This window comes from Furipterus horrens, unplaced genomic scaffold, assembly GCF_987537825.1.
Source record: "Furipterus horrens unplaced genomic scaffold, mFurHor1.1.pri manual_scaffold_8, whole genome shotgun sequence".
NCBI lineage: Eukaryota > Metazoa > Chordata > Mammalia > Chiroptera > Furipteridae > Furipterus > Furipterus horrens.
The window spans coordinates 14,997,607-15,024,940 of NW_028327178.1; the positions used below are offsets into that span (position 1 = coordinate 14,997,607).

Sequence of the window (27,334 nt, forward strand, 5' to 3'; positions counted from 1 at the left end):
ACCTAAAGGTAACAACCCCAATTCATTTTATGGAGTGACACCCACTAGAAGTGTACTTCCATAGAAGAATAGGAGAATCAGTATAGGAGAATTCTAGGACGTATAATATGTTTTCTTCCAGGTTTCTGTATATAAGAGTCTCTCTCTCTCTCTCTCTCTCTCTCTCTCTCTCTCTCTCTCTCTCTCTCTCTCTCCCTCTCTCTCTCTCTCAAGTGAGGCAAGCACTGTGGCTGCTTAAGAATGTCAAGTCTACACGACTCTTGTTGTAAGAAATAGACTTTAGTGATATTACAAGTTAAGGAAAAGCCAGATCTATTTGCTTGGCCAATGGCAGTAAAACAAATGCTGAAGCCTGATATTTAGGGCTAGGCTAACAACAAGTTCTGGAATCTACTAGTATCAATTAAAATGCTGGTACCCTTTGACTCAGTGATTATATTGTTAAGTATATGTCAGGGACTTGTGAAAGATAGGCATGAAAGAGTATTCATTAAATACAGAAATATACATTAAGCCATGATTAACAAAAGGGAAAAAACAGAAACAAACCAAATATCTATCAATAGATGAATATAAGCCATAAAATATTATCCAGAAATTTAAAAGTATAAAACTTACTTGTAAGAAAATATATTTTTAAAATGTTCAAGCTATATCATTAAGTGAAGAAGCAAGTTACAGAGTATTTACATGATAATCAGGTGTTAATATTGATGTTAATAAACAATAGAAACTTCTCCAAGGAGGACATACAAATGGCCCACAGACATATGAAAGAATGCTCAGCATCACTAGCCATAAGAGAGATGCAAATTAAAACCACAATGAGATATCACCTCATCCCTGTCAGAATGGCCATCACTAATAAGTCAACAAACAAGTGCTGGCAAGGATGTGGAGAAAAGAAAACCTTAGTGCACTGCTGGTGGGAATGCAGACTGGTATAAACACTGTCAAAAATGGTATGGGATTTCCTCAAAAAATTAAAAATTGAACTGCCTTTTGACCAAGCAATTCCAATTCTGAGAATATACCCTAAGAATCCTGATATATCAACTCTAAAGAACGTATGCATCCCTATGTTCATAGCAGCACTATTTACAATAGCCAAGTGCTGGAAACAGCCTAAGTGCTCATCAGCAGATGAATGGATTTAAAAAATGTGGTACATCTACACAATGGAACACGATGCCACAGAAAGAATCAAGGGACCTACCTTCTGTGACAGTATGGTTGGAACTGGAGACTATTATGCTAAATGAAATAAGCCAGTCAGTGAAAGACAGATATCGTATAATCTCACTTGAAAGAGAAACCTAATGGACAAACTAAACTAACAACCCAAACAGAACCAGAGACATGGAAACATGGAACACACCGACAGCTGCCAGAGGTGTGAGGGGAGGCAGATAATAGCGGAAGGAAGGGGAATGGATTACTCAAAGAACATGAATGACCCATGGACATGGGCAACAGGGTGGGGATTGACTATGGGAGTGGGGGATGAGAGGTGGGCTGTGTGGAGGAGAGCAAAGGAGGAAATGGGACAACTATAATAGAATAATCAAGAATAATAAAAAACTTTTAAAGGCAAAAAAAAAGATTGAAAGGTTTTTTTTGTTTGTTTTTTGTTGTTTTTTTTTAAGACAAAAAGTAGATTAGCGGCTGCCAGGACATAAGAGGAGGGGAAAGGAAAGTGACAAAAAATTTTCAACTTAGAAGTGGTGATGATTGCACAGCTCTATGAATATAATAATGATGAGCGGATACTATACTTTCCAAGGGTGAATTTTAATGGTATGTGAACTATTTCTCAATAAAAAACAAACAAACAAATCCCAGATGTGTGCAATGTGTGTCTGTTTGGGGGCTGAGAAGAACTATAGGGAACATTAACTTTATCTGCAACTACATCTTCCAAACCCCAGCCCCTCCTTGGCTGAGACTCAACTGGAAATAACCTCAGAGAAATAGCCACAGTGTTCACTCAGCAAGAGCCCAGGGCCCCGTGGGACCCACATGATGCCCCTGGAAGCAGTGTTTGGATCATGCTAATTATATTTTATGTCGTGTTTCAGCCTTTGGAGATAAATTTTCCTTGAAAGAGGGACCACAAAAATTCAATCCAATAAAATCAACCAGCACTGAAACTTAATGGTGAAGCTATATAGGCTTTATTAATCTTTAAAACACTTTCTTAAACACTCCTTGTTGGTAACGTGCTCCGGGTAAATCTCCCCAAATGAAATCTTGTGCGCAGCCCTTTATAAGGGTGGTTAAGCTTCAGGGTTACAATGGAACTGACTTGTTTGTAATTTTTTTTTTTGCAATTTTTAACAGTGTATACAATAAAAGTATAGGGGTTACCAATCTAATAGAATTCATGAATGTGCTATTCATCAACAGACTGAAGACACAGAGGCTTAGAAGAATCATCTAACTGAAAAGGTGTGAGAGTGTGTATTTATGTGTATGCACGCACGGTTTTTATGTCTAACTATCCCTGGGTGACCTAGTTAGGAATAGAGATAGTGTAAATCCACCTGTTTAAAGGTCATAGTGGGAAATATGCAGACAATAGAATACAAATTTGCTTACCCATACACATCCCCACCCCCTACCAATATTTATCACACTATGTACACGACATTGCTCTGACCTGAGCTTACTAGATTCGGAGCTGGGCGTACCACGCTGGGGCTGCACCACTCTCTGGAAGTTAGAGCCCCTATTGTGCAGTCCTGGACCAAATTCCAAAATGGGATAGAAGGGGGTTTCCACATCACCAACAATTCTCTGAACATGAACTGGGTGTCCTTGCCATTCAACTCAATTCTAACAACCATCTACCTGAAGATAGTACCGGATTCCACAGTTTAGGGGTTCAGTACTATAAGACTGTCTCCCCCACCACATCCCACTTCAGACATCAGTCACAAGTGCAGGCTGTTACCTGTGGTTCTGACTGACTGGCCCCCAGGTACTTCTTCTTCGGCTAGATTCATTTGCTAGAGTGGCTCACAGAACGCAGAGGAACGGTGTACTTACTAGATCACTGGCTTTTATTATAAAAGATATAAAAGGAACAGTCAAATGGAAGAGACGCATAAAAGATATAAAAGGAACAGTCAAATGGAAGAGACGCATAGGGCAAGGTGTGAGGGGAAAGTGTGGGGCTTCCCTGTCCTTGAGCACAGGCACGGTGCTCCCCCAGCACCTCTTCTTCATCAACTGGAAGCTCTTAGAATATATTTTTTAATGGAGGCTTTGTTACAAAAGCATGAGTAATTATATCATTAATATTGGAGATTGATTCAATCTCCTTCCTCTCTCCCCTTCCTGGAGGTCACGGGTGGCCTGCAAGTTCCCGCCCTCTAGTCACATGATTGGTTCTCTTGGCAACCAGTCCCCAGTCTTTGGTTGGGTCCAAAAGTCACATAACTAACAAAAAAAAAAAACACCTTTATCACTCTCATCACTTAAGAAATTCCAAGGGTTTTAGGAGCTAGATGCCAGAAAGAGGATGAAAAACAAATATGTATTTCATATTATAACACAATATCACAGTCCTACAGCTCTTTATGGTCCAGTTAGATCAAGTGCCTACATACCTGAGTGGCATTTAGAGACAAGCCTCAGTTACAAACTTGTGATGGATTATGGGTACAAGAGGACTGCTTCTCAGATGCTCTGGAATATTTTTCAATGGGTCTTTCAGCGGAACACATTCTGACCTCTGGGGCTAAGGCAATAGGTTTTGTTCTTTCTTAGGAAACCTCCAAAGGGCTTTAAGCTATAGCACAGGGAGCAGCAGCTCTGATTATATTACATTATATTTTATATAGTCTTAATATACTGTGAAATGAGCAGATAGATTTGAGGCCTTCTGTTGTTATTTATTTGCTATCAAAAACATTTGTCATTGTTTTATGCTGAACCCATGACTCAAGGTTCAAAACCAGTTATTTGCTACATCAAGAATGTGTGGCTTCTTTATGTATCTCAATGGTTACCTATTCACTAGGAATCAACTCTTATTTTAATTCTCACTTCTTCAGAAAAAGTGGTTTAAAAAAAAAAAGCACCCAAATGGAGTCACTTGTGCTAAGCCCCAAGTCAACAAACCTAACCTTACATCTAACCTAACTTCAGTGTCAGCCTCTCCCGGGCATATAATCTTTAACCAGTCAAAATGGAATTTCCTGGTCAGCACTAGAGAGGTAATCTGCCTGGTAAGACTCCTTACCTTCACCCAAGGAAGGGTGAACTTGCCTAAAACAATCCACTTATCACTGGATGCCACACCTGCTTTCTCCTATAAAAACCATCCATTTAGCACCCCTCCATAGAGCTCCTTTCTGTTTGCTAGATATGATGCTGATCCACTCATGAATTTTTGAATAAGCCATTAGATCCTCAAATTTACTCAGCTGAATTTTGTTTCTTAATGATAGTTATATTTAACGATTATGGAAGAAATGACCAATGACACTGCATATTATCAAATATATAGATATCCCTTATAAATATAAATGAGATTATTAAAAAAAAAAGTAACTTCTTAAAGGAAAAGGAGTGTTTTCACTAATGGTATTCAATACTTTTATCTATATATACAAATTCTGGCAGAAAAAGTTATATGGATACTGTCCAGAAAGTACCTAGCCATATACTATGAAAAACAGACATTTACTGAAGAAGATACAAGATACAAGAAACATTGTACCTATGACAATGACACCTCAGTCCCCTTCAAAGCAGGCACCTTGGGACCTCACACAGTTCTCCCAATCACCATCAGCTGCTCTGTTGTATTTTCCTGAATTTCATCACTGGTCTGAAATCTCTTCTCTTTCAAAGGTGGTTTTACTTTTCAGAAAAGCCAGAAGTCACAGGGCACCAAATCTGAACTGTAGGGGGATGAGTCATTTGGGTAATTTGAAGTTTCACCAAAACACTCTGCATGAGACATGATACATGAGCAGGTGCGTTGTCGTGATGAAGCTGCCAATCACCAGCTGCCCACAGCTGTGGCTTTCTGAATCATCCAGATAGTTTCTGTGGAGGAACGTTCAAGCTTAATCCAAAATTTGGTGGAGATTTGTTGCTCTACTCACTCAGTCATTTTGAATGCAATGGCTACACAGTACACATGCTCACTCAATGGCATCTAATGCCCCCACTGACTAGTACAGTGAAGTCATCATTGTTCACACATGCGCATTCCAGTCCCCTCTCCTTGGCTGCCAGGTTACACTGATGTCATGTAAATTGTTCTTGTTATATTAAAAATGGTTGGACAATTTCTGGACAGACCTTGTACATGAGATTTTCCATAGTTGCTTCCAACTTAGTTTCTAGAATATCCCCTAAATTTGAATGTTTCCTTGCTTTATCAAAAAAATTTGTATCATATGTAACATAAATATCTTAATTCAAAGGTCTTTAGGTAATATTAAACTTAAATAATAAATTTTAGCATGGACATAAAACACATAATAGAAAAAAATCAGTAGCAAGTTCATAAAAGTAAAAATGAATTACTAAATTATCAGTCATAATTTCATCAGAGATTTACAATTATATCCCTGATCTATCTACTTACTCTAATTTAAGTTTTTGCTGGCCTGACATTTATTTTTTTAAAAATCAAGCTTTTGTATTCCAAATGGGTCTTCTTAAACTCCAAAGAGTTTTTGGTTACTATCACTAAGTTATTTTAGATATTACTCCATTAAAATTCCAGTATCTGCAAAAATCACACTGTAGTTAGCTTAAGGGTTGAATAAAAGAACAGTGCTCTTAAAAAACTGATTTTCAGAATGAATAATTAGCTATTTCCATTGACACATAAATTAGAATTCATAACAAAGAAAAGGAATGAAAGGTTGAAAGATTTTTAAAAAGTTATTTTGTTGATATTTCTACTATAAAATGCTCTGCCAAATTCTCTTTTGTAATTTTTGTAATGTAGATGACGTCTGTCCACTCTGCATATAATTTAGGAATATATTTCTATTTAAATTTTACTGCAGAGTTAGTTTACTTAGGAAACAGGCAACTAAAATCCTATTCTTTAAAATGCAGTTATTTAAGCTGAGGGTCTGGGAGTGTGCAGGTAGGTAGGCCCTGGGCTAATACTGATTATCCTGGTTTTATTTAGCAATAAAATTAAACAAAATTATAAGATTAATACACATACATAATACTTGTAATATTTCTTCCTTAAATGTTTTTCTCTCTCAAGTTTTAACTACAAAACAATAGAAACATTTAGCAAATTGGAGATAATTAAGACCATTAAGAACTGTGGAGTCAGAAGAATTTATTTTCTTGCTTATTGTTTGAGCATAAACAATATCTCTATTGGTTTAAAACAAAAAGGTTTTCTCTGTAACTGAACCTTCCAAAAACAGAATTCTGAGAGTATTTAAGAACCCTGGGATACATTTTCCAAACTGCTTCACTGAACCAACTTGACCTTCGAGGCAAGATTCTAATATTTGTTCCTGTGGAGAAAGGGAATATGAACATTTTTTTCTTGCTGTTTCCTTTAAACAACATTTGAGTGACCCGGGGCAATGTAGTTTATTCTCTCTTCTCTTAACACAAGCTCCTTTTTCTGTTCCTTTTCAAGCAAAAACGTAAAGGTCAGGTTATCATTTCACCAAATGCTCCATTCTGCTGAGGCGATTCCAGCTTCTCTTGCTATAATACGCTTTCACTAATTATTTCATAACTCATTTAAATGGGAGGCATTCTGGAAGGGAATTCGTTGAAACAACTCCTCAAGTAACTAATTATTTTTCTTAAACACAAGGGGATTTTAATTATAATGCCTGTGTTACTTAAAAGTGGAATGCCACAATTTGCATCTTGAAACATCTATTGCTACAGGGGAAAAAATATGCTTCTGAATAAAATAGCAACTCAAGTAAAGGCGATTTAGCTGGCCTTTTATTTTCTGGATTTTCAAGAAACAAACAAACAAAAGTGTAAATTTGGCCTTAATTATAAAAAGTTACAAAGGGATAAGAAAATCAAAATCTTGCCCCTAGAAGGGCTATGAAGGGGAGCAGAATTGCTTACCTCCATATGTGCCATTATGGCATGTAGATTATTTTGAGCTAAAGGCAGACAAGACCCAGCAGACTCAAGAAAAACCTTTACCTCTCTCTTAACTATCTGAAAGAATTTAGATAGAAGGTATGGCCCACTAAGAGAGTTATTACCAGAGGTAACTTTTCATCTGAATGTCCTATCTGAAAGGCAGGACAAATATCCCATTACCAAAATCTGCTCTTCCTATCACCATGTGAATCAATCTCCTGCCCTTTGAAGCCCAGATTCTTATTTCATTCTTTAATTTAGGATGGCATATAAGGCTCAGTTGCCTGACTATCTTTGAGTTTCATACTTTTACAGGGCTCCTTGTACATATGAAACTAAACTTATTTTTCTCCTGTTAATTTGTCTTATGTCAATATAATTAACAGACCAGCAAAGAACCTAGAAGGACAGAAGAAAAAATTTTCCTCCCTACAACTATTTATAAGCTTATTTTAAAATAAGGAATTTATATTTTCAAGGGACTGAATGGATAAATAAAAGCTCTTATTATTATTATTTCCCCTTAGTTTATATTTTAGGTAGTTTCACTGATTAAAAATAAAAGACTAACTCTGTGGGAAACTATTCACAGTTTTCTTAAATCAAGTACTTAGATTGAGAAGCAAAATGATAAGGGGATAATTAGTTCCAGTCTCTACCTATAAAATGTCACTACATACATTTCTTCAGTTTGTTCTCTGTCAATCTGGGTATCTGTATCACAGAACTTCTTTGAATAGTAAGAGATAATGCATATGGCAGAGCAAAGTGTTATAAAAAAGCAAGCCAATGGCTTTAATATTCAAGACTTAAATGTTTACAAATTAACAAAAGAAGAACCTACCAGGACAAAAATTCCCTACACTGTATCCTGCAGTCAGGGTTGCTGCACCTGAGGGAGGATAGGCTGGACCCACTCCGCCCTTGAACACAAGTAGATGGAGCACTTAGGTTCTGACTCTGAGCCTCAGAGCCCCGTGGGGGAAGCGGGTGGGCAAGGAACTATGTGGACACATGGATGTATTAGATGGTGAAGTGTGGCGGTGAAACTAAATGAGATGGCACATCCATGATTATTCAGAAGAGCTCTCTAGTGATCTGGTTTTCTTACATATTAGCATTAATTATTTTTGTTCTGGACTTATGTTATATTTCTAGTCTAGACCACTGAACTCCTATGACACCAGCTTTGATAAATCTTTTTCAGTTGAAAGCACATTAAGGAGGTTCAGTTGAGAATATTTCTCAGCATCTTTTTCTGAAATAATATTCGTGATTGCTTGATCTAAAACTCCTGGTCTGACTGGTACAAATTATATTTGCTCCAATATAATGGTAGTTCAACTTGTGAAAAAAGAATCTTGTAGTCACATAGATTTTGGCACTGCTTGCTGACAAACTGTGTAGATTCAACTCTCTGAGAACTCAAGTCAGGCTTGCCAGTTTGTGTTCATAGATCACAAAGACAGGTATCTGATCCAAAGTGACAATATTTATGGCTCATGATTCATAGCCTATACTTATCCCCCCAAAATGTTTTATACCATCACATGAAAATATTAAAAGTTGTCACTTCCTAATAAGTGTAATAACACAATAATTACCACTATGATGTCTATTTGTACTTCTGCTGTCATTGAGTAAGAATCTACTCGACTAGGCTTTACATCTTAGATGTTATTCAAAACCTACCACAGGCACAGGAGGTAGGTTATTATTATATCTATTTTACATAAGAAAATCCAGCGGCTCAGATAGCAGGCAATATCTGGAGTAAGAAATACGTGCTTGGCCAGATGCCAGCTCATCTTGAAGTTACGGGTTATGAATGAATGAGGAATTGGCACATGAATTTTTTTAAGTAGCATATAAATATTCCAGCACAGTACAACTTCTAATTCCAAAGTCCTCAATAGTTCATTACTTTGTAGACTATTGAGATATAAATTAAATAATTCCAACTCAGTCCATCGAGATCATGTTTACAGGTACATAAGTAGGTAAATTTAATCTCACCCAGTTCATTTCAAAAGAGAAGGAGAAGTAGAGGAGGAGGAGAGGGGGGAGAAGGAGGAGACGGGGGAGAAGGGGGGTGAAGGAGAAGAAGATGACATTGATAAAAAACCTCTCCATATATGGCATACAACCCCAAACCATATGTCTTCACTGGCAAGACAAATGTCTCCTGAATTACTAAGCATGCCCGATGCTTAGCTAGGTGGACAGGGTAGTAGGAGAAGCTTTATAGATAAAGCCTGGCTCTGCCTCTCTCCTCGAGCTGTTTTCCATCTACAGGGCTAAGCAGAGGTATTCATGGCAGAAAAATACTGCACTATTTTAGATTAGGGCTAATTGGATACACATAAAATCCCAAAGTTCCAGCCAGAACTGACCACATTGCTTTCAAATGGAGATTTAATAGCTCAGGCATTCCTCATCGCTTGAACTCACAATCACCAGAAATACCAACAGTCAGTTAGTAGCATGTTACCACTGAGACTGTTAACAAGATGTTGGATGGGATGGAAGCCCTGCCTTTATCTTTCTTACTCTCCCTCCCTCTTCAGCTAAGTGTGTACTCAGGGTTTAAAGAGCACTTGAGAAGTTCCTAGAAAAGTGGATGAATGATGTGTCTGGCAAGACAATGGCGTAAAATGCGCTGAGTGATTAAAGACAGATTTCATTTGCCACATTTCTTTTTATCAAAGACACTTTGAGAGAGCAAAAATGGAAGAGGGGCATCATATTAATGGGCTCTACATTGTACCTGAGGGTACAGAACAGATTTTTTTTTCACCTTTTAGTGGCGACTGGTTTATTGACTGCTAATGCTTTAAAAATGAGATTAAATCAGGTCCACAGTCTTTATTACAAGGAAGATATATGCCCCTTGTGCTTCCAGTAGTTTGGCAATTTTAACCTCTGCAGACATAACATTGATGTATGCTGTATTGCCAAACAGCACGGTAAGTGTCTAAAACACCATGAACAGCCTTATTGCCTTGAAATGATACAATCTAATATTAGATTGTAACTCAGTGACTGAACCTGCCAACCTATCCTTGTTCAGAATACAAAAGCTGAAGCTACTTTATTTTAATATCTCACAGGGAAGACATTGTTCTTCATTTCATCATTGAAACAGAGAACAGGTTAAAAATAAATCTAGATTGCTAGAAAAATGAAACCACAACCTATCAGGGCATTTTCTTCAACAGCACGTGTGCATTAGCCTTTTGAAATAGGGCATCAAAATGCCAGTTCAATTCATTCATCTTGTCCGAGTTCCCTTAGCTTTGTGGGTGACTGATGGGTGAGATATGAGAGTCCAGGAATTCTCAAGTAAGAGAAAAATCAGATTGCACCCTTCCTACTGCATTTGGAGCACTGTGGGAAGAAAGCAGCTTTTACCTAGTTGTCAACACTGTTCTACTTGTTCCTTTTTAATCAGTCATAATTCATATAGGCACTCAGTTCCGGGTACACTCTATGCTCACCAATCAGATTTTAGACACCCATCACTCAAAGGTCCCAGGTGGCTTACAGCCCCAGTTTCTATGATCAAGATGCCACCTCATGTGTCTCCTGAGTAAAGGGGACGTTCTGCATTCATAGTTCCATCTGGCAGCACTATAGCAGGTGGGATATCACTCAGCAGGCTGACCAACCGTCCTAGTGTTACCCAGAATGAGGGGTTCATGAACATGGAATTTTCAAGTGCTAAATCCGGGTCAGTCCAGGTTAAGTCAAGGTGGTTAGCCATCATACCTCTAGGTGAGGACTCTGCCCACCAGAGTACCTTCACTCAAGTTCAGTCTGGTTTAACTGATTAGCAAAGAGTTCTTAGTGGGGAAAAGAAACCATAAAAGAGAGTTATGAAGCTGTATTTATACTCTGATTGCATATCTCCAAAATCTAGCTTTTCATACCATCACCTGACAAAATCACCTCCTGCAGGTTTCAACTCCAACATACCTTCACTAGAAGAATGAGTGCACAGGGGAGCAGTTCGTCCTGCCTCATGATGCTAGTATGTTATTACCAGAAACGTGTCCTCAGTTCCAACAGTCTTTCAGGATATAGAGTAAATGGGTCCTAGGAAAGGAAACCCACCTCAAATGACCAAATAACAGCCTATGGGTTTAATTTTTTTTTTCTCTGAGAAATAAAGATTAAGTTTGAAAGTGGCTCTTCAAACCTGTTAAGCCATTTGAAGACCTAAATTTATTTCAGCTAAGAGTCATTTGCCTGGTTTGGTATCTCACATCATTTATTTTTAATCAACACTTACCTTTTAGCCAAATCACTGTACATGAGTAAAATTTTGACTCCTCTTTCTACATGTCTAACGCTGAAAAGGCCAAAGGAAATAATTATGAGCTTCCCTTTAACCAGAATAAGTGGGGAAGAAATGTCAGTATCCATGGATTCCAGAACATTCAGTACTGCTTTGTTTTTTTATTTTCTGTTCTTTTATGGTCTATGCCACTGCAATATCTATGATAATTTATTTTAAAAATTGTTCATCTAATTACTCAGTTATTGAGTCAACATGTTATACAGCATTAAGATATTTGGAAGTTCTAATGGAAATATTTATTTCTCATTTGGACATCTACATGTTGTAGGTCAAGCCATTAAAATTAAAATAAAATTCACTGGTCTGAATGCAAAAAATATCTGCAAAATTTTATCATTAGTGAAGCCATAAAATAAAATTTAAAAATTATTTTTCTAATATTTTTCTATTAATAAAAAGTTCGTACACATAGTGAATCAGTTTGAACCAACCTTGGTTTTGAAAAAACCTCAGAAAGCTATGTTGATTGTTAAGATCCTTCTAGTGTTTTCCAAAAATGATTTTCAAAAAGAAAATGAAGGCCACAAGGGAATAAACATAAACACATTGTTTTTATATTTTCCCTTTTTCTTAAAAATATATATTGTTTCTGTAAAGAGTATCTCCTTATCTCAACCAAAGGAATACGAAGAAGAGGTGGAGAAAGAGGAGGAGGAGAAAGAAGAATCCACTTACCTGCTACTGCAACTTTTGCTGTCCGACTAATAATCGCCCCAGAATCTCCTAAAGACGCCTCACATTGGTAAAGTCCCTCATCCGGCTTATGGTGCCTGGAGTGAAGGATGTTCTGTATCAAAAGAGACCCGTTTGGAAGTTGCTGCTTCCTGTCGTCCATGCCCAAGGCCAGGTGGATGCCATCTTTCTTCCACTTGATAACTGGGACCCCGCGGTCCGACTCCGCAGAGCAGTTCAGGAGGACACTTCCTCCCCGCGTCGTGATGGCATCGGAAGGCTCCGACAGGAAGTGCAGCGATGTGAAAGCCTTAATCTGGAACCCTGAAACAAGAGAGCCCAGGGAAACCATTATGTTCATTTATTCAAAGAAATCTCAAGCTTAAATCCCCTGTCCCTTTTTTACAAAACTTTTTCAAAAAAGCTAGGTGCTTTGAAAAATGCCCGTGAGCTAATGAAATTTAAAATCAAGGATTTCGTGTTAAAGAAGCAAAAACGTAGCCAATTAAAGTAACCATAATTAATGAAACATTGGACCGAAGAGAAATAATTGAAAAAATATGAATTTATACAAACCTAGGCATGGCCATCATTACATATCAGTCAGTACTTGAAACTTTAGGCAGAATAAACTAAAATCCAAATAAAACTAAACATTTTACTTTTTAAAAATTATATATTTTAAAGTAGTCACAAATAATAGTGAATTAGCTCAGATTTGGGGTACTGTTTCTATCTTGCCATTCTGATTATAGTATCCATTAATTTTTAAAATAAATCTACTCAGGTGTTTTATTTATGACAAAAATACTAGCTCTAAACAGAGTGGGGAAAGTTATTTAGAACAAAGCTCAGGTGGGTTTTAAAGTAGGTAAGTAATTCCACTTGCAGAAGCAGGCCAATAAAGCTACTATCAAAATCATAAGTCCCTGATGTGTCTTAATTTCCATCCAAATGTTGCTCATGAGCCAGAAAATCTAAGTGAATATTATCGTTTGACCCCCCTCCCCATAAACATAAGTGAACATAAGCTATCAGCAGGAGGAACAGAAAGTCATTTAAGAATACTGAGGGGTTAGAACAAGTATAATTTAATAATATTCTTTTGGGGGCTGGCACTATGGCATTTGGCAGAGTGTTTTGTTGTGAATCAAAGACTTTGATGAGGTTTCAGGAGGTCATTGGGCTCACCTTTTGCTCAGACAGGTGCATGCCTAAATCATTCAAATTAAATTACTTTTAGTTTTATTTTTAAACATCTCTGTGGACAGGGAATTTCACAGTGTTCTCTGGTATCTTGTTTTCAATATTTAATCACCCTTAGACTCTTAACTGCATTTTCTTGATCCCATTTAATCCCATTTTCTCCTGAATCACCGTGTGTGAAAATGCAGAGGGGATGGACATTTCTTCATAAGAGTCCTTTACGCTAAATTATATTTTAGCCCTTTTTTTTTTTCAGGATAGCAATTCAACTTCACTAGTTTTCTTTATTTTTCTGTAGTGGGAACAACTTTTTGTTACACTTTGTGTAAACTTCCATTTTTCTATCATTTCAAAAGCAGGCACTTAAACGGTTTATAATCGATACTCTAATATAGGATTGACCCACATTAGTTCCAATGCACAGAAGTAGTCCTAGCTTTGTATATTCCATCTTCTGTGAAGATAGATCTGAACAGCTTCCCACTGCTTCTCCATGACATTACCTGGCATGCTCTTGCACACAAAACTTTTCTAAACCATACGTCCAAAGGCTGTTATTTTACTCCTTCTGTTGAGCTTTCACAGTGAACTACATCACTCATCATATGCTCATTTCACTCAACTAGGCCATTCACCCAAAGAAAGCAGAAGGAACTTTGGTCAGATTAACATAAATTGTAAAATAGCAGCAAGCGGGTAAATGATATTGGTAAATATCCCCCAAAAATACAGCCTGGACCCCTCACTGTCCAATAAGCTCCTCCTCCCCACAGATCCTATTAGTGGAGCTAATCTAATTATCACTGTCCATTCTTCTAGTGGAAAGTAGAAAACTGGGCGTCTGGATATTGAGCCCTTGGTATTGTATCTGTTTCTTAAAGTTCTCTGATTCAAACACATTTTTAAGTTCTCAGAACGTCAGTTTCTTTATCTGTAAAACGAGGGCGCTGAACTCCGAATTCAAGATGCAGTTTGGAAACTTTTCAGAACTATGCTGGGTTGAAGACACCCATCAAATAAACCCAGCTCTAAGTGGATTGAGATGCAGGCTAATTTTGCATTGCCCATGTCTACATGATATCTCCTTTATAAGAAAAGAGACAAGTTAGTAAAACCCTAGCTTAAGATACACCAAGGATGGGAAAGCAAGAAGAAATTCTAGTGTCCTTGAATGTCAAGGTACTTTACTAGAGTAATACTTGCAATTTCTGTACAAACAACCTTAATGAGGTAGAAATAAATTTAGAATTCAAGTCCAGCCAACTATATTGAAAAGCATTTATTATTCTTTTGTTCTTCCTGGAGACTATATTTTAAACAACTTCATGTTGAACCCCTTATTTATGTCACAGAACACATAATACATTGAACGCGGCTATTTATGACAGTATGTTAATGAGCATCTGTGCCCATCATCACAAATAAAAAACCCACTTAATCTGAAACAAGGAGGTTATGACAGTTTTCAGTGCTGGGAGTACATAGTTTACGCAAGATAAATAAAGATTAACTTTTCGTCAACACAATTACCCTTGCAGTTCACTGGCAGTGTGAGCTGTGTACTCCTTGTAACAATCACATTTTTGAATATATGGCTCTGGGAGAAAGGTACCTCACTGTTTTGAGTAACATGCATCAGTTACTTAGTTCTCAGAGAAGATTGACCCAGGCAAATAGAATTGCCGGGAAATGAGAGATAGGGCTCCAATGGTCTGCTTTTCAGAGTCAGCCCATGTTAGGCACAAACTGCCTCCACTCCCTGGTGAGGTATGTCCCACAGGCTGGTGAAATGTCTCACTAATGCATTAACTGACTTCGTTTAGGTCATCTCTTAGAATTTTCCTGGGCGGAATTTTGTCCACCAGTATACATAAAAATATGAAATAATTTTATCAAACTATTTCATCTAAGAATCTATCTGAAATCAAATACACTGATTTAATGTGTGGACAGAGAAAGAGAGATGTTAAAACAGAAGATAACAAAGAACTAGAAATAACTTTTAAAGCTTGTAGATCAAAAAGCTATGGCTGGAATTTGGGCAGCCAAGAGTCTGATGAGGGTCCAGATCTCTTGGGAAATAACTGGAGAGCAATAGAAGAATGCTTTTGAAGAAACTAAATGGAACTTCCTACTTTATGATTTCACCAAAGATTTTACATGAGAACAACAATGGTGGGAATTTCATCCAGAAGAAAGCCTACTGGGGAAATTTTGTTTCACTTTGGATTTTCTTTTCCAGAAGGCAGTGGCCATTCTGTTGAACCCTTAAATAGTAACATTTCCAGGTCTTGCTTCATAAAAGAAGCAATCTTTCTTGCCTGATGTAAAATGACATAGGTAAATATATTTTGGAGAAATATACTTGAGAATACCAAAATCCTATTCACTAAGAAATTTGCATAACTAAGTCTGACACTAGAGCTCATAATTAGAATGAGTGAGTCTCCAGCACTCTCTCCCTCTAATTTTTGGCTTGGCAAGATTTCTAAATTATCAGGGTTTAGGCATAGAGCCATGTATGCGTTTGACTAATTGGTATCTTTTCATAATCTGTGTCAGTCTGAAGATAAAGTAATAAAGTGTCATATCAAGATTGGACAGTGTTTCTTTTTGTCTTCTATTTTTTGAAAGACAGGAGTTTATAAGGAAGTACTAACATAGTAAAGCCTTCAGTATTTTCAGAATGAGCATACAGAGAAGGGCCTACTCTTATAGGGTGACTCAAGGAAGAAATATTAATATCTATTTCTTTAGCTTTGTCTTACAAATAAGCATCAGAGATAACATTTCAGGGATATAGCTAAGTTTATTTTAATTATCTAGAGACAGGAAATATCCTAAATGTATTTTAGAAACTCAGCAAAATGATCAAACAACTAGTAGAAATGTGTGTGTAAGCTTACATCCCTTTGTACTTGTTCTCCTTATCATATTCTTGTTCATTTCAGAGACTATCCAGTCACAGAGGCAGACTAACTTAGAATGAGTGTTTTAAGGTATGACATTTTATCTACAATATCAAACATTGTTACGTGTGAAAAATAATGTCCCAGGGAGTCAGAAATTTCTTTCCAAGTCAAAAATGTAAAAGCTTTCGGTTAACGCAATAAAAGCTAAAAAATGAAATTTATGAAAAGTAGCACAGAAGTAAAAAGAGGCTCCTGAAAAGATTTTCAGATTAGAAAATGTCATACATATCCCCATAGAGCTTGCTATGCAGAATCTTATCTCTTTCAAATTACAGAAACTTTCACTTTGGGATGCTTAGAGATTTTGATGATTCCAAATCTTACGATCAACCCAGAAAACTTTGCCATCATGATATTTTCTGAGAAATAGATGTTACTGCATCTGCTTATCTTGTGTTAAGATAAAGAAAGAGATCTCCCTGAAGGAAATTAAAATCATTCTATGGATGAAGGAATATCATTAATTTTCAATTCATCAAACACCTGTCTCACACATGCAACTCTGAACTTCTGTCCTAGCAAAAGCTTATAATGTTTGTGAGGCTTTGTGATGAAGTGGGAATTTTTAAAAAATAAAATACAACATAAATTAATAGAACCACTAGCTATACATCAACCTTACTGAGTTTAGAAAGCAGACTATAAATTCTGAAGCAGTCATTCTCAAATTATGGTCCCCCAACTGGCAGCTTGCTAGAAATGCACATCCACAGGCCCCACCCCAGACCTTTCCACCAGCAGCTTGGGGGTGGAATCTCAAAACATGTACTTTAATTAGCCTTCCAGGAGATTCTGACATTCACTAAAGCTTGAGAAGATCTTCTCCAACACATTGGGTGGCCTAAACCAGATCATGGGGATCCTTGTGTTCTTTGGACTGTCTGGTTACAATTTTCTGTATTTTGGGAATGTGTGCAATTTGGGTCAATTTCTTTTCTTAGTAAGGAGATGAAGTGTGGAGATGACCCAGGAAGGCAACTAACAGAACACCATTTTGACATATATCTTATTATTCGTTGTTTATTTCTTTGAGAGGCTGAAGTGGAGGAAGGGCCAAGGAAGCGGGCTGTGGTTGAGAACACCTCATCCTTCCTCTGTTGCAACCAGCACCCTGGTTTGGACCCCAAATAGTTGTACTCTTTTAAACAAAATTAAAACTCCACAGTCGATTGGACATTTATAATGTTCCTTGGAATATTCTTCGTTCTTCACACAAGGAGCTGTCAAAAGACTTCTTTTGATCAGCTACAACAGCTACAATCCTCTCGGAAAAGAAATTTTGGTAAATATAGTATTCTTTCTTAGGTTGCAGAATTCAGAAGTATAAATGCCAGCTGTAGAATTCAAAGAGCAATTGCCGCAGCAGAAATCTTAGTGAGGCTACACAGAGGTCCACATCAGATATTCCAGACACAGGGCATCTTCCACAAAGCCAAGGAGATCTGACATTTTTATAGGGCACAAAATGTGTACCCCGGGTAACTGTCTGAGTATCCTCTGGCTAAATCCGATGGTAAAGAAAACGATCAGGCCCTAGTTGGAGCACGGGAACAGCTTCCACCTCCCCTGGCTGCTTCTAAAGCTAAATCTCTAAACTACAGGTTGAATTTGCTGGGTGATGCTGGGAAAATTGTAACGAGGTTTTGTTCAGCTCAATAGGTAACACAGTCTGACACCTAGGTTATCACTTCCCAGGCCTCATGCAAAATTAACACATAACAGTAAAACTTGGGTGTGCTATTTCCTCTGCCCTGGGTGTGAATCCCCCCCCCCCAACCTCTCAGTTTGGTAAAATGTAGCTTGTTTTCTCCTACCCTGTGTTTTTATCACTTTTTCTCAAAGTAGGGGGATGTGTACCTTTTCACAAGTGCACAACTGTGAACTGGGACATTGAGCAAGGTTATCCAGAGTATGCAGAGATAGTATCATTTGAAGTGTACCCAGTGCATAGAGATATATATCTCTGTCAGGATGGCAGTGAAGAGTGGACAAGCCCGGGAGATGACATTACTCTGAAGGGACCAACTAACTTTCAGAACCATATTATGAATCGTTACCCTTATTTACTGTACACATATAAGCAAATACAGGTGAAAAACTAAATAGCATAATAATTGCTTATAATCCTATTAATCTGGTGATAGCTACTGTTAAAGTTCATATGCATTTCCTTTCAAGAAATTTTTCATTTTTTGATTTGTAGTGATTTGCTTTATTACCCACATGGTTGCAATAATATTTGACAGAGAGAGAGAGAGAATGAGAATGAATTCCTTCTCTTGCTCCTCTTCCTCTTATTATAAAGACCAATCCCATCATTGGGTCCTGACCTCTTGACCCCACCTAAACCCATTACTTCTCAAAGGCTCCACCTCCAAACACACACTGTGAGTTAGAGCTTCCCCATATAAATTGGGGGGAACACAAACATTTAGTCCATAACAGACATAGATCAAGCATCTAGGGGGATCTCTGTAAAGAGACTGAAGAGTAAGTCCTAAGACCCTGAGTTGGGGATGTGACTGGCCTTTTTCTGGTACTGCAGGGAGGTCCATGTGGCTGGGTCAGACTAAGGGAGAGAGAGTTCAAGAAGATAAGGTCTAGAGGTTATAGGGAGGTGTGTAGGACCTTGTAGGCAAGCAACATCACTTAACTTGAACTCTGAGGAAGACAGAAACTTAGTGGGGCATTTTGATCACTAGAGTGAAAAGGTCCCACCTGTTTTTAAAATAATTCTCAAAAGAATAGATTTTGCCCCCCAGAGGACAGGTGGCAATGTCTGGAGACATTTGTGGTTACCACAGTTGGGAAGAATAGTACTGGCATCTTGTGGGAAGAAGCAAAGATGCTGCTACAGATCCTACAAGAGAGACTTATCCAGTTCAAAACATCAATGGTGCTGAGCTTGAGAAATCATGCTTTAAAAGAATTGCTCTGGTTTCTGTGTTGAGAATAAGGATCACTGGGAGAAGGAAGGAAATGAGTCAGGAGGCTAGTTCCACAGTCCAAGTGAGAGATGGTACAACTTGGACTAAACCTTTACAGTGAGAGTGGTAAGAAATGGTCAGGTTTAGGATTCATTTTAAAGGCAGGGTCAATGGAGTTGCTGAGACATTAGATGTGGGTTGTTCAAAAAACAAAACCCACGTGATTCCAAGTAGATCAATAGAGCAATTTATGTAATTTATATGTAGAAAAGGGCACACTGTTGCCAAAGGAGACACTCAACACAGGAGGTCAGGGGACTTAAGTTCTTTGTCTCATTCAGTCATGCCCTGGCCCTCTGAGTGTGGGCCACACACTGGGAATCAAGTCCTCATCAATAAAACAAGGAGCTTGGCTAGATAACTTCTGGGCATCTTCAGCTCTAATATCATAAAAGTCTACCAGTTCACACCTATTCACTTTCACTTTTCTACTTACAAAATAAATTACCTTAAAATTTCGGAGGAAATTTCTTATATTAAGAGATTTGCTGTAATCACCTGTGATCATTTTATTACAGACTTACAGGAGACCACAAAGAGTTGCAGTTACTAAAGGTGCCAAGAGACCAAAAACCCACCTCATTATCCATAAAATAGAGAGACACTCTAACCTTTTCTTAGAAGATAAAAGACTGTGGAGGTTACTCTATCAAAAAAGCATGAGGTGCTTTATTATGACTCATGAAAAATGACGTATTCAACTCGTGGAAACTGCTGTTACAAATATGAAGGATTAATTCCATCAAGATCTGACAGGTCCAAGGAAAGCCTTAAAAATTTAGCAAACTTCACAGTTGATATTGTGATATAGTCTGATGGGGGGGCCCATATGGATAAAACATTTGTGTTACATGAGTCCAATTTTCTCAAAATGGAGGGCAAACAGTGATTTTTATTAAAATGCTGTCATTCATTTTGTCATGATATTTACAGAATCTTGTCCCAGAAGGAAGGTAATATTTTTCTGCTTAGTTCATGCATGACATCAAGATTGAAAACCCACAGTGATAAGAGAAATATCGGCTTTGGAATTGAGAGTCAATGAGCTTTCAACTGCTCAGGGAGTCAGTGTTTATTAAGGGACCTTTGCAAACAACTTGTTTTATTCAATGATTTAGGTTCAATGGGATATGACTTGGAGCATAAGGATGAAATCTCTTTAGAGACCCTTTAATACAGTTCTTCATGTTGTGGTGACCCCCAACCATAACTAAAGCATAGTGATTAATCACAAAAGCAATATGTAATTATATATGTGTTTTCTGATGGTCTTAGGTGACTCCTGGGAAAGAGTCATTCGCCCTCGAAAGGGGTCGCAACCCACAGGTTGAGAACCACAGCTTTAGAGGATCAGAAGCACAAGGTTCAGAGGTCCCCAAGAATCCAGTGGTTATTACCTTGGATCCACCACAGCAGCAGGAAGGAGCCAATGTTGAAGGCACACTGTGCCCACACAGGGGTTCAGAATTCAGCATGAGTGGGCCAAGCAATGACTGACCCTATCATAGCCACATTTTAAGAAGTAAATTATTCAAATGAATAAAATCATGTTGACACCTGAATGTCTGGTTGGAATCTTGAGAGTGCTGTAGACTAAATCTTTAATACATTCTTTGTGGCCAAGTTCTATTATAGACATCAGACAAAGGACAGGATAAAAATTTCTCTGGAGCTGTATTCGTGTGGATCCCTATTCTCTGGATTTCCAACGTGGTGTGACTTCCAATATCTTAGAACTAGTTGTAATTCTTAACCAAGTTAAATAATAAGCATTGATTCTCATCAGGTTCTCATTTTGCAAAACAGGAAAGTTAGACACAAGCCTGTGCAGAGATAGAAAGTCTCACTGAATGGCAGTGACAGTCCCAGCTCTCAGAAATGACAGCTCTTTCTGCTTCCTCTCTTGTGGCTCTAGTCTTCCTATCACCTATCATATTTATGAGAATTTCTTCCTCCCTACCCTGCGAACTCCAAGGGAGCACAAATAAATCATATTTGCCTCTTCACATTGCATAGCCCTTAGTGGCCCTTACCTATCTCAGAGGTATTTAACAAGTATCTGTTGAATAAGTAAACTTCTATAGACAAAAACATGAATAATTTAGGAAAATTACCTAAATCGCTGAAAGAAAATCTTAACACAAGTGGAGAAAATAGAAACCTAATTCCTCTAGTTCAGCTATGAATGACAGAGATTGCTCAATATAACTGTCAATAAAAATAAAAATTTTCTGTTAAGGACGAGATAGTAAATACTTTTCGTATTTGTGGGCCACAAAACAAATTTTGAGGATATTCTATAGATGTCTATATATACACACACACATATTTATATACATCTAATGATTTAAAAGGTAACTATTTGAAAATGTGTACAGCACTATTAAAAATAAGAATAGGCAGAGAGCCAAACCTGGCCCTCTTCTCAGAAGACAATATTGCTGATGAACAGTGTAAGAGATTCATTCAGGCTCGAAGCTGCCCCTTTGGGCTAGATTCACTACCATTAACAACACTGCATTCCTCTTGGTAATGAATTTACCATTTACAAGAACTTCAACAAGAATACTTGGTCTATAGGCTATGCACACAGGGGGACCTTTTCATTATAATTATTCGTTTATTCACACATATTGTTAAACATCTATTAAATGTCTATATAGCTCCCAGCTACTTTGTTCTTTCCAACATCTCTCCAGCTCAAGACCACAAACCAATTATTCCATCCTCCCCCTTCTTGTCCCTCTCCTTGCTGCCCCTAACGTCCCAGTTTCCTCCTGTCCCAATTCTTGGAGCAGAGCAGAGAGAGTGGTGGGGGATTCTATGGAAAACATTTTCCAAAGAAATGTTTACATATCTAATTGATGATGATATATAAAACACATGCTATTATCATAGCATCCTTTACTAGGAAGTCCCAGAGAAAGGGAAAACAATCTTATTAACTTTTTGTCCACTTGCATGAATAAATATTCAAAGTGAAGGAAAACACTGTTTCTTTTGTTTTCTTATTGCAATTAAATCAGCACAGACCAGCCCACTGCTGTAGCACAGCAGAGGTTTTCATTGACTTGCTTGCTTTATTTATTTATTTATTTGTTTGTTTAATTTTTTAGAGAGGGGGGAAGAGAGGGAGAGAAACAACAATGTACGGTTGCCTCTCATGTGCCCCCAACTGGGGACCTGGCCCACAACCCAGGTATGTGCCCTGACTGGGAATCAAACCAGTGACCCTTTGGTTCACAGGCCAGAGCTCAATCCACTGAGCCACACCAGCCAGGGCCTTTCATTGGCTTTAAAAAGGCTACATGGTTCTGGCCAGGTAGGTCAGTTGGTTAAAGCAGTGTCCCAACATAGCAAGGTTGCAGGTTCAATCCCCGGTCAGGGCTTATACAAAAATCAACCAATGAATGCATAAACAAGTAGAATAACAAATCTATGTCTCTGTCCCTCTCTCTCTAAAAAAAAAAATTAACATATAAAAATAAAGGTCTAATCTCTTTCCACAGACCATGACCATGCTTGGAAACCACAGCGAAGTTTTGGAAAAAAAAAATTGAAATAAAAAGGCAACAAAATTTTAGATATATATGATGAATAACTCCTATAGATTTACTGTATGTTGCCTCTATTTACTAATATTGTAGTATATTCTTAAAATCTTGCTAAGAGGGTAGATCTTATGCTAAGTGTGTTTTTAAAATCACAAAACCTTAAATAAATAAAGAGGGTGGATAGAAGCTTTTGGAGATCATGAATATGTTTCTAGCAAATTTGATTGTAGTGATAGTTTCATGGGTTTATACTTCCCTCCAAACTCACCAAGTTGTATATATTAAATATGTACAGCTTTTTGTATGTCAATCATAGATCAATACAGTGATTTTTTAAAAATTATTTATTTGTTTATTTATTTATTTTTATTTATTTATTTTTAGAGAGAGGGAAAGGAGGAAGAGAGGGAGAGAAACATCACTGCGTGGTTGCCTCTCACTCGTGCCCCCAACTTGGGGATCTGATGTGCAACCTAGTCATGTGCCCTGACTGGGAATCAAACCAGCGACACTTGGTTCACAAGCCAACGCTCAATCCACTGAGCCACAGCAGCCAGGGCTTTCAATAAAGTGATTTTAAAAGTGGGAAACTTACAATCCTGAAGAGCTTGGGAATTAGAGTATCATCGATTTTGCCTTGTGGATTCCTGAGGTTGTTTCACCACTTTCTACCATCCTTGGATAAGCCTTTATCTAACCGCTCTCCATGTATTTATCTTATGTTACCTTCAACAAATTCCTTTCACACTATCTCCAATTAAAAATAAAATCAGGAAGAGTCACAGCAAATAAATGATCTTCTGTGTTACCATTTTAAAATAGTACAAGCTTAAATTTTATCTAAAAAACAGCAGGTTCCCTTGAGCAAGAGAAACTGTAATTCCATTGAGAAGTCCAAGTATTATCATAAAACCCTCAGACACAATTCTCAGATAAAAAACAACACCAAGAGCAGAAAATGTGTTGAGCGCAGTACAGTCTTTACCTCAAATGTGGGCTCCCTTACAATTCATCAACTGAAGACACTTTTTCCCCATAAGCCATGACCCCAGACAAACACGCCTGCATCCTCTCTTATTCTGCTCAGACTATGGGGTTCTGACCTAATGCCTTTAACTCTTTTAACCTCACATCACCTCAAAATCAGAAAAGCCAGGGGCTTAATAGATGTCAGAGAACATAAAAAGAGGATTTCTTTGTGTTTTATAATACAGTACTTCGATTTGTATCATATATACCAGAACTGTAATATTAAAAATTATAATTAAATTTTACATTATATTAATCAAATCTTTTGCTATCTTACATATAACCAAATAAAATCTCTTTTGCCTTTACACTTCTTCTTCTCTATAGTTAAAAAACAACATGAAAAATATGTCCTTGCCCTTTGTCAGAAGAATGAATAAATAGACAAGAAAAGAAGTAATAATGGTTAAATTCAGTTACGGTCAGATCTATTCTCTTGTGCATAGGGTGTTCTGGGGGCTGGGGGACAGGGTTTTTTATCAACTTAAATCATGGGTCAGTGTTGCATTAAGATTTGCTGAAGGCTTGCTTTGTAGCTTGCAGACACCACGTAATCACTTTCCCGTATTTATTTTTTCTTACACTCCTAGTAACTTACTTGGAGTTTACACGGTAGTCTCGTATTATTTGTTGGTCAGGTAGAGGTCAACTTTATTTTGCAGGTAGGAAAAAAGGCTCAGAGAGGTAACCATTTGATCGAAATCACACAGCTCAGAAGAAGATCTAGTAATGAGATTTGTATTTGTCTTAATTGTAGTCCAGGTCTCATTCTTTATCACCTTTCTGCTTCTTACCTATGTCCTTCCTTTTTTTCAGACTGTATAAAAAGTACAATGCACAGCCAATGGGGCAAAACCAGCTGAGAGGTGAAATCGATAAAGATGCACAATATTAATTAAAATAATCAATACAGACTCTCCCTTCAGCTACTGTGATTCCAGAAAAATGTGTCAAGCAGAGTTTAGGCACTGAAACCTCTTGGTCATGTGAAAATACAATCTGGGAAGAGGGACAAAGTCAATAATTCTGATACCCCACATCGCTTGGCATAAATGGCTTAACAGACTGCGGATTTTGTCACCCCGTCAGCCTAAGGATGAGCCTAGGGTTACCACTGTGAGCACTGGCAGGAGGGCGTCTGGGCTTACCTCGGCGGGGCCCTCAGGGTAGTCACTCAGCCCTCCCAGCCAAGGAACACCCTGAGTGCCTGCATGTGGATGGGGGTGGTGGGGAGGAAGGCTGCAGCCGCAATACCATATGAGCAAACTTTATCAACTTTATTTTCTCCTTGGGGATGTTTCTGACTCCCCCACACATGCATGCACATGCACACATATGCCTGAAGTTATGCTACGTAACATATTCTATGAAGAACCAAGGTATTCGGTCATCAGAATTTATAAATACCAGACCTCCCAAGTTTAGACCGGAATTTTGTATTTATCTACCACATATATTAACACACAGTTTACTAATTTCAAGGTCAACAACTATGCCTAAAATTCCATTTAAAGCCCCTTCTCTGTTCGAGTTTAGCACTGATAAGCACATACTAGATAATAATAAAAACAAGCGTGGAGTGGTGTTCATCTCAGGGAAGGAGACTATCTTGCTGTCTTTAATATGTTAAATGAACCTAAGGGGAGTAAGAGAAAAGGAGTAAACATCTTGAGTTTCCTTTAGTAACTGCTTTCCACTAGGTCCAAACTTGAGTTTCCTAGCTGCAGGCCTCAACTGTAATCCCTTACTTAAGGGCAAGCCAGACCCAAAGAATCTCATAGCCCAACTCCGCAGATGGAAGGCATTCATGGATGCACACCTGGGCCTCTCCGGATATACAGTATTCCCTCACTTATCGTGGGTATTACGTTCTAGACCACCCCTCCCCCCTTGCGAAGTAGGAACCTTACATTTATTCTACACTCTTAAACCTATGTAACTTTAACAACATATGTATACAGTACCGCAAAATCCCACAATATAGAGAAAAATCCGCGATAAGTAATTAAATATTATATTTTTAAAAATCCCAAGATACAGTGAGGCTGTGATAAGAGAGGGACTACTCGAGGGGGTGGGATGGGGGGGAGGGGTTCTAGAATGTAATACCCATGATAAGTGAGGGAATACTGACTGTAAAGTCAGTAGCACAGAGGGTGAAGGACTAAAAAGTAGCTCTTTCATGAGATTATTGTTGCATGTCAGCCTCTCAATCCTTTTACCATCAATGTCAAATAAAGTAAAATTTAACGAAAAGTAGACATGACATGAGGACATTGTGCATTTGGCTCTTGGCCAATTTCAAGCTAAATCACTAAGGTGATTACTAGGATAATCATTTATTTTTTGTACAACTCATATACTGTTGAGACTTAAGGAGACTCAATTTAGAAATATGTCAGGACATTATTGAGAAATATCAGGCAACCTAGGATGTATGGTCTTGAACCTATTGCTATTTTAAAGATGATAGAGATGTTCATACTTGCACTTTTTTTTTTCCAGAAATTCTTTTATTTTTACCTGATAGTGAGAAATCTTACCAGGTACCAGAAAGTATTCAGAACTAATTATATTGAGATATTGTGTACACATTTCTATTTCTGAAATTTTTAATATACTCTCAGGCCACTGGATTTTTTGTCAAATTTGGATTTAAAGAGAATTTCATCTATATGCTGGTTACTCATTAAAAGAAAATTCTTTGTGTGGAGATTAAAGGCCAGTGTTCATTGGTAGTAAGGGTAAAGGCTTCTCATACCGGAATGTAGCTGGAAAGAAATTAAAACCAATTGATTAAAGATCTGATATATCTGAGTGAAGGGGCCTATGAACCAAAAAATATCACAACTCCTGTCAGTCTGCAAAGCAACTGTGAAAAATGACACATGAATCATAGTAGAAAGGACTGTAGCTACTTAGTGGCCACTATTAACTCCACTGGCTTAGACCACAAAGAATAATGGCAGAATGACACATGAGAGTGGGGTTCAGAGGGGAGACCCCTGCTCCATCACATTCAGTGACTCACAACTCTATGCCCTTCTGCTTGATAGTGTTGAGTTCAATGCTTTGACATAGATAAATATATTTAGAAAACCTATGCAGTCAATGCTGACATCAGCTGCTAACAGTTTAGCATGGCCATAGCTAAAAGCAGGGGAAATTTACAGAAGATCGACTTCCCATTTTTGGTTGCATTAATTATGAATCTGTACACATATTTCAAAAATATTTAAATGGCACTAATGGATCTTCAATTGACCACATCATGGCAGTGTACAAGTAACTACTAGATCAATACAAACCTTAATCATACATTTGAAACTTTTCCTTTGCATGCAGGAAGGAAAAGACGGAGGAACAATGCTTTCCTATTGCATGATTTCATTTTCAACTACCTGATAAAATTATTATTATTATGTTGATTTTAGGGAGAAGAAA

General features: G+C 37.7%; 1 protein-coding gene across 2 annotated transcripts in view; it reads right to left on the reverse strand.

Annotated features, from left to right (window-relative positions):
- Positions 1–27,334, reverse strand: part of DCC (DCC netrin 1 receptor) — a 1,006,514-nt gene that overhangs the window by 628,621 nt on the left and 350,559 nt on the right. For both annotated transcript variants that reach the window (XM_090285089.1, XM_090285088.1), the window contains exon 2: positions 12,146–12,466. In XM_090285089.1, coding sequence (XP_090141215.1) covers positions 12,146–12,466 — 321 coding nt within the window. The remainder of the gene's footprint in view (positions 1–12,145; positions 12,467–27,334) is intronic.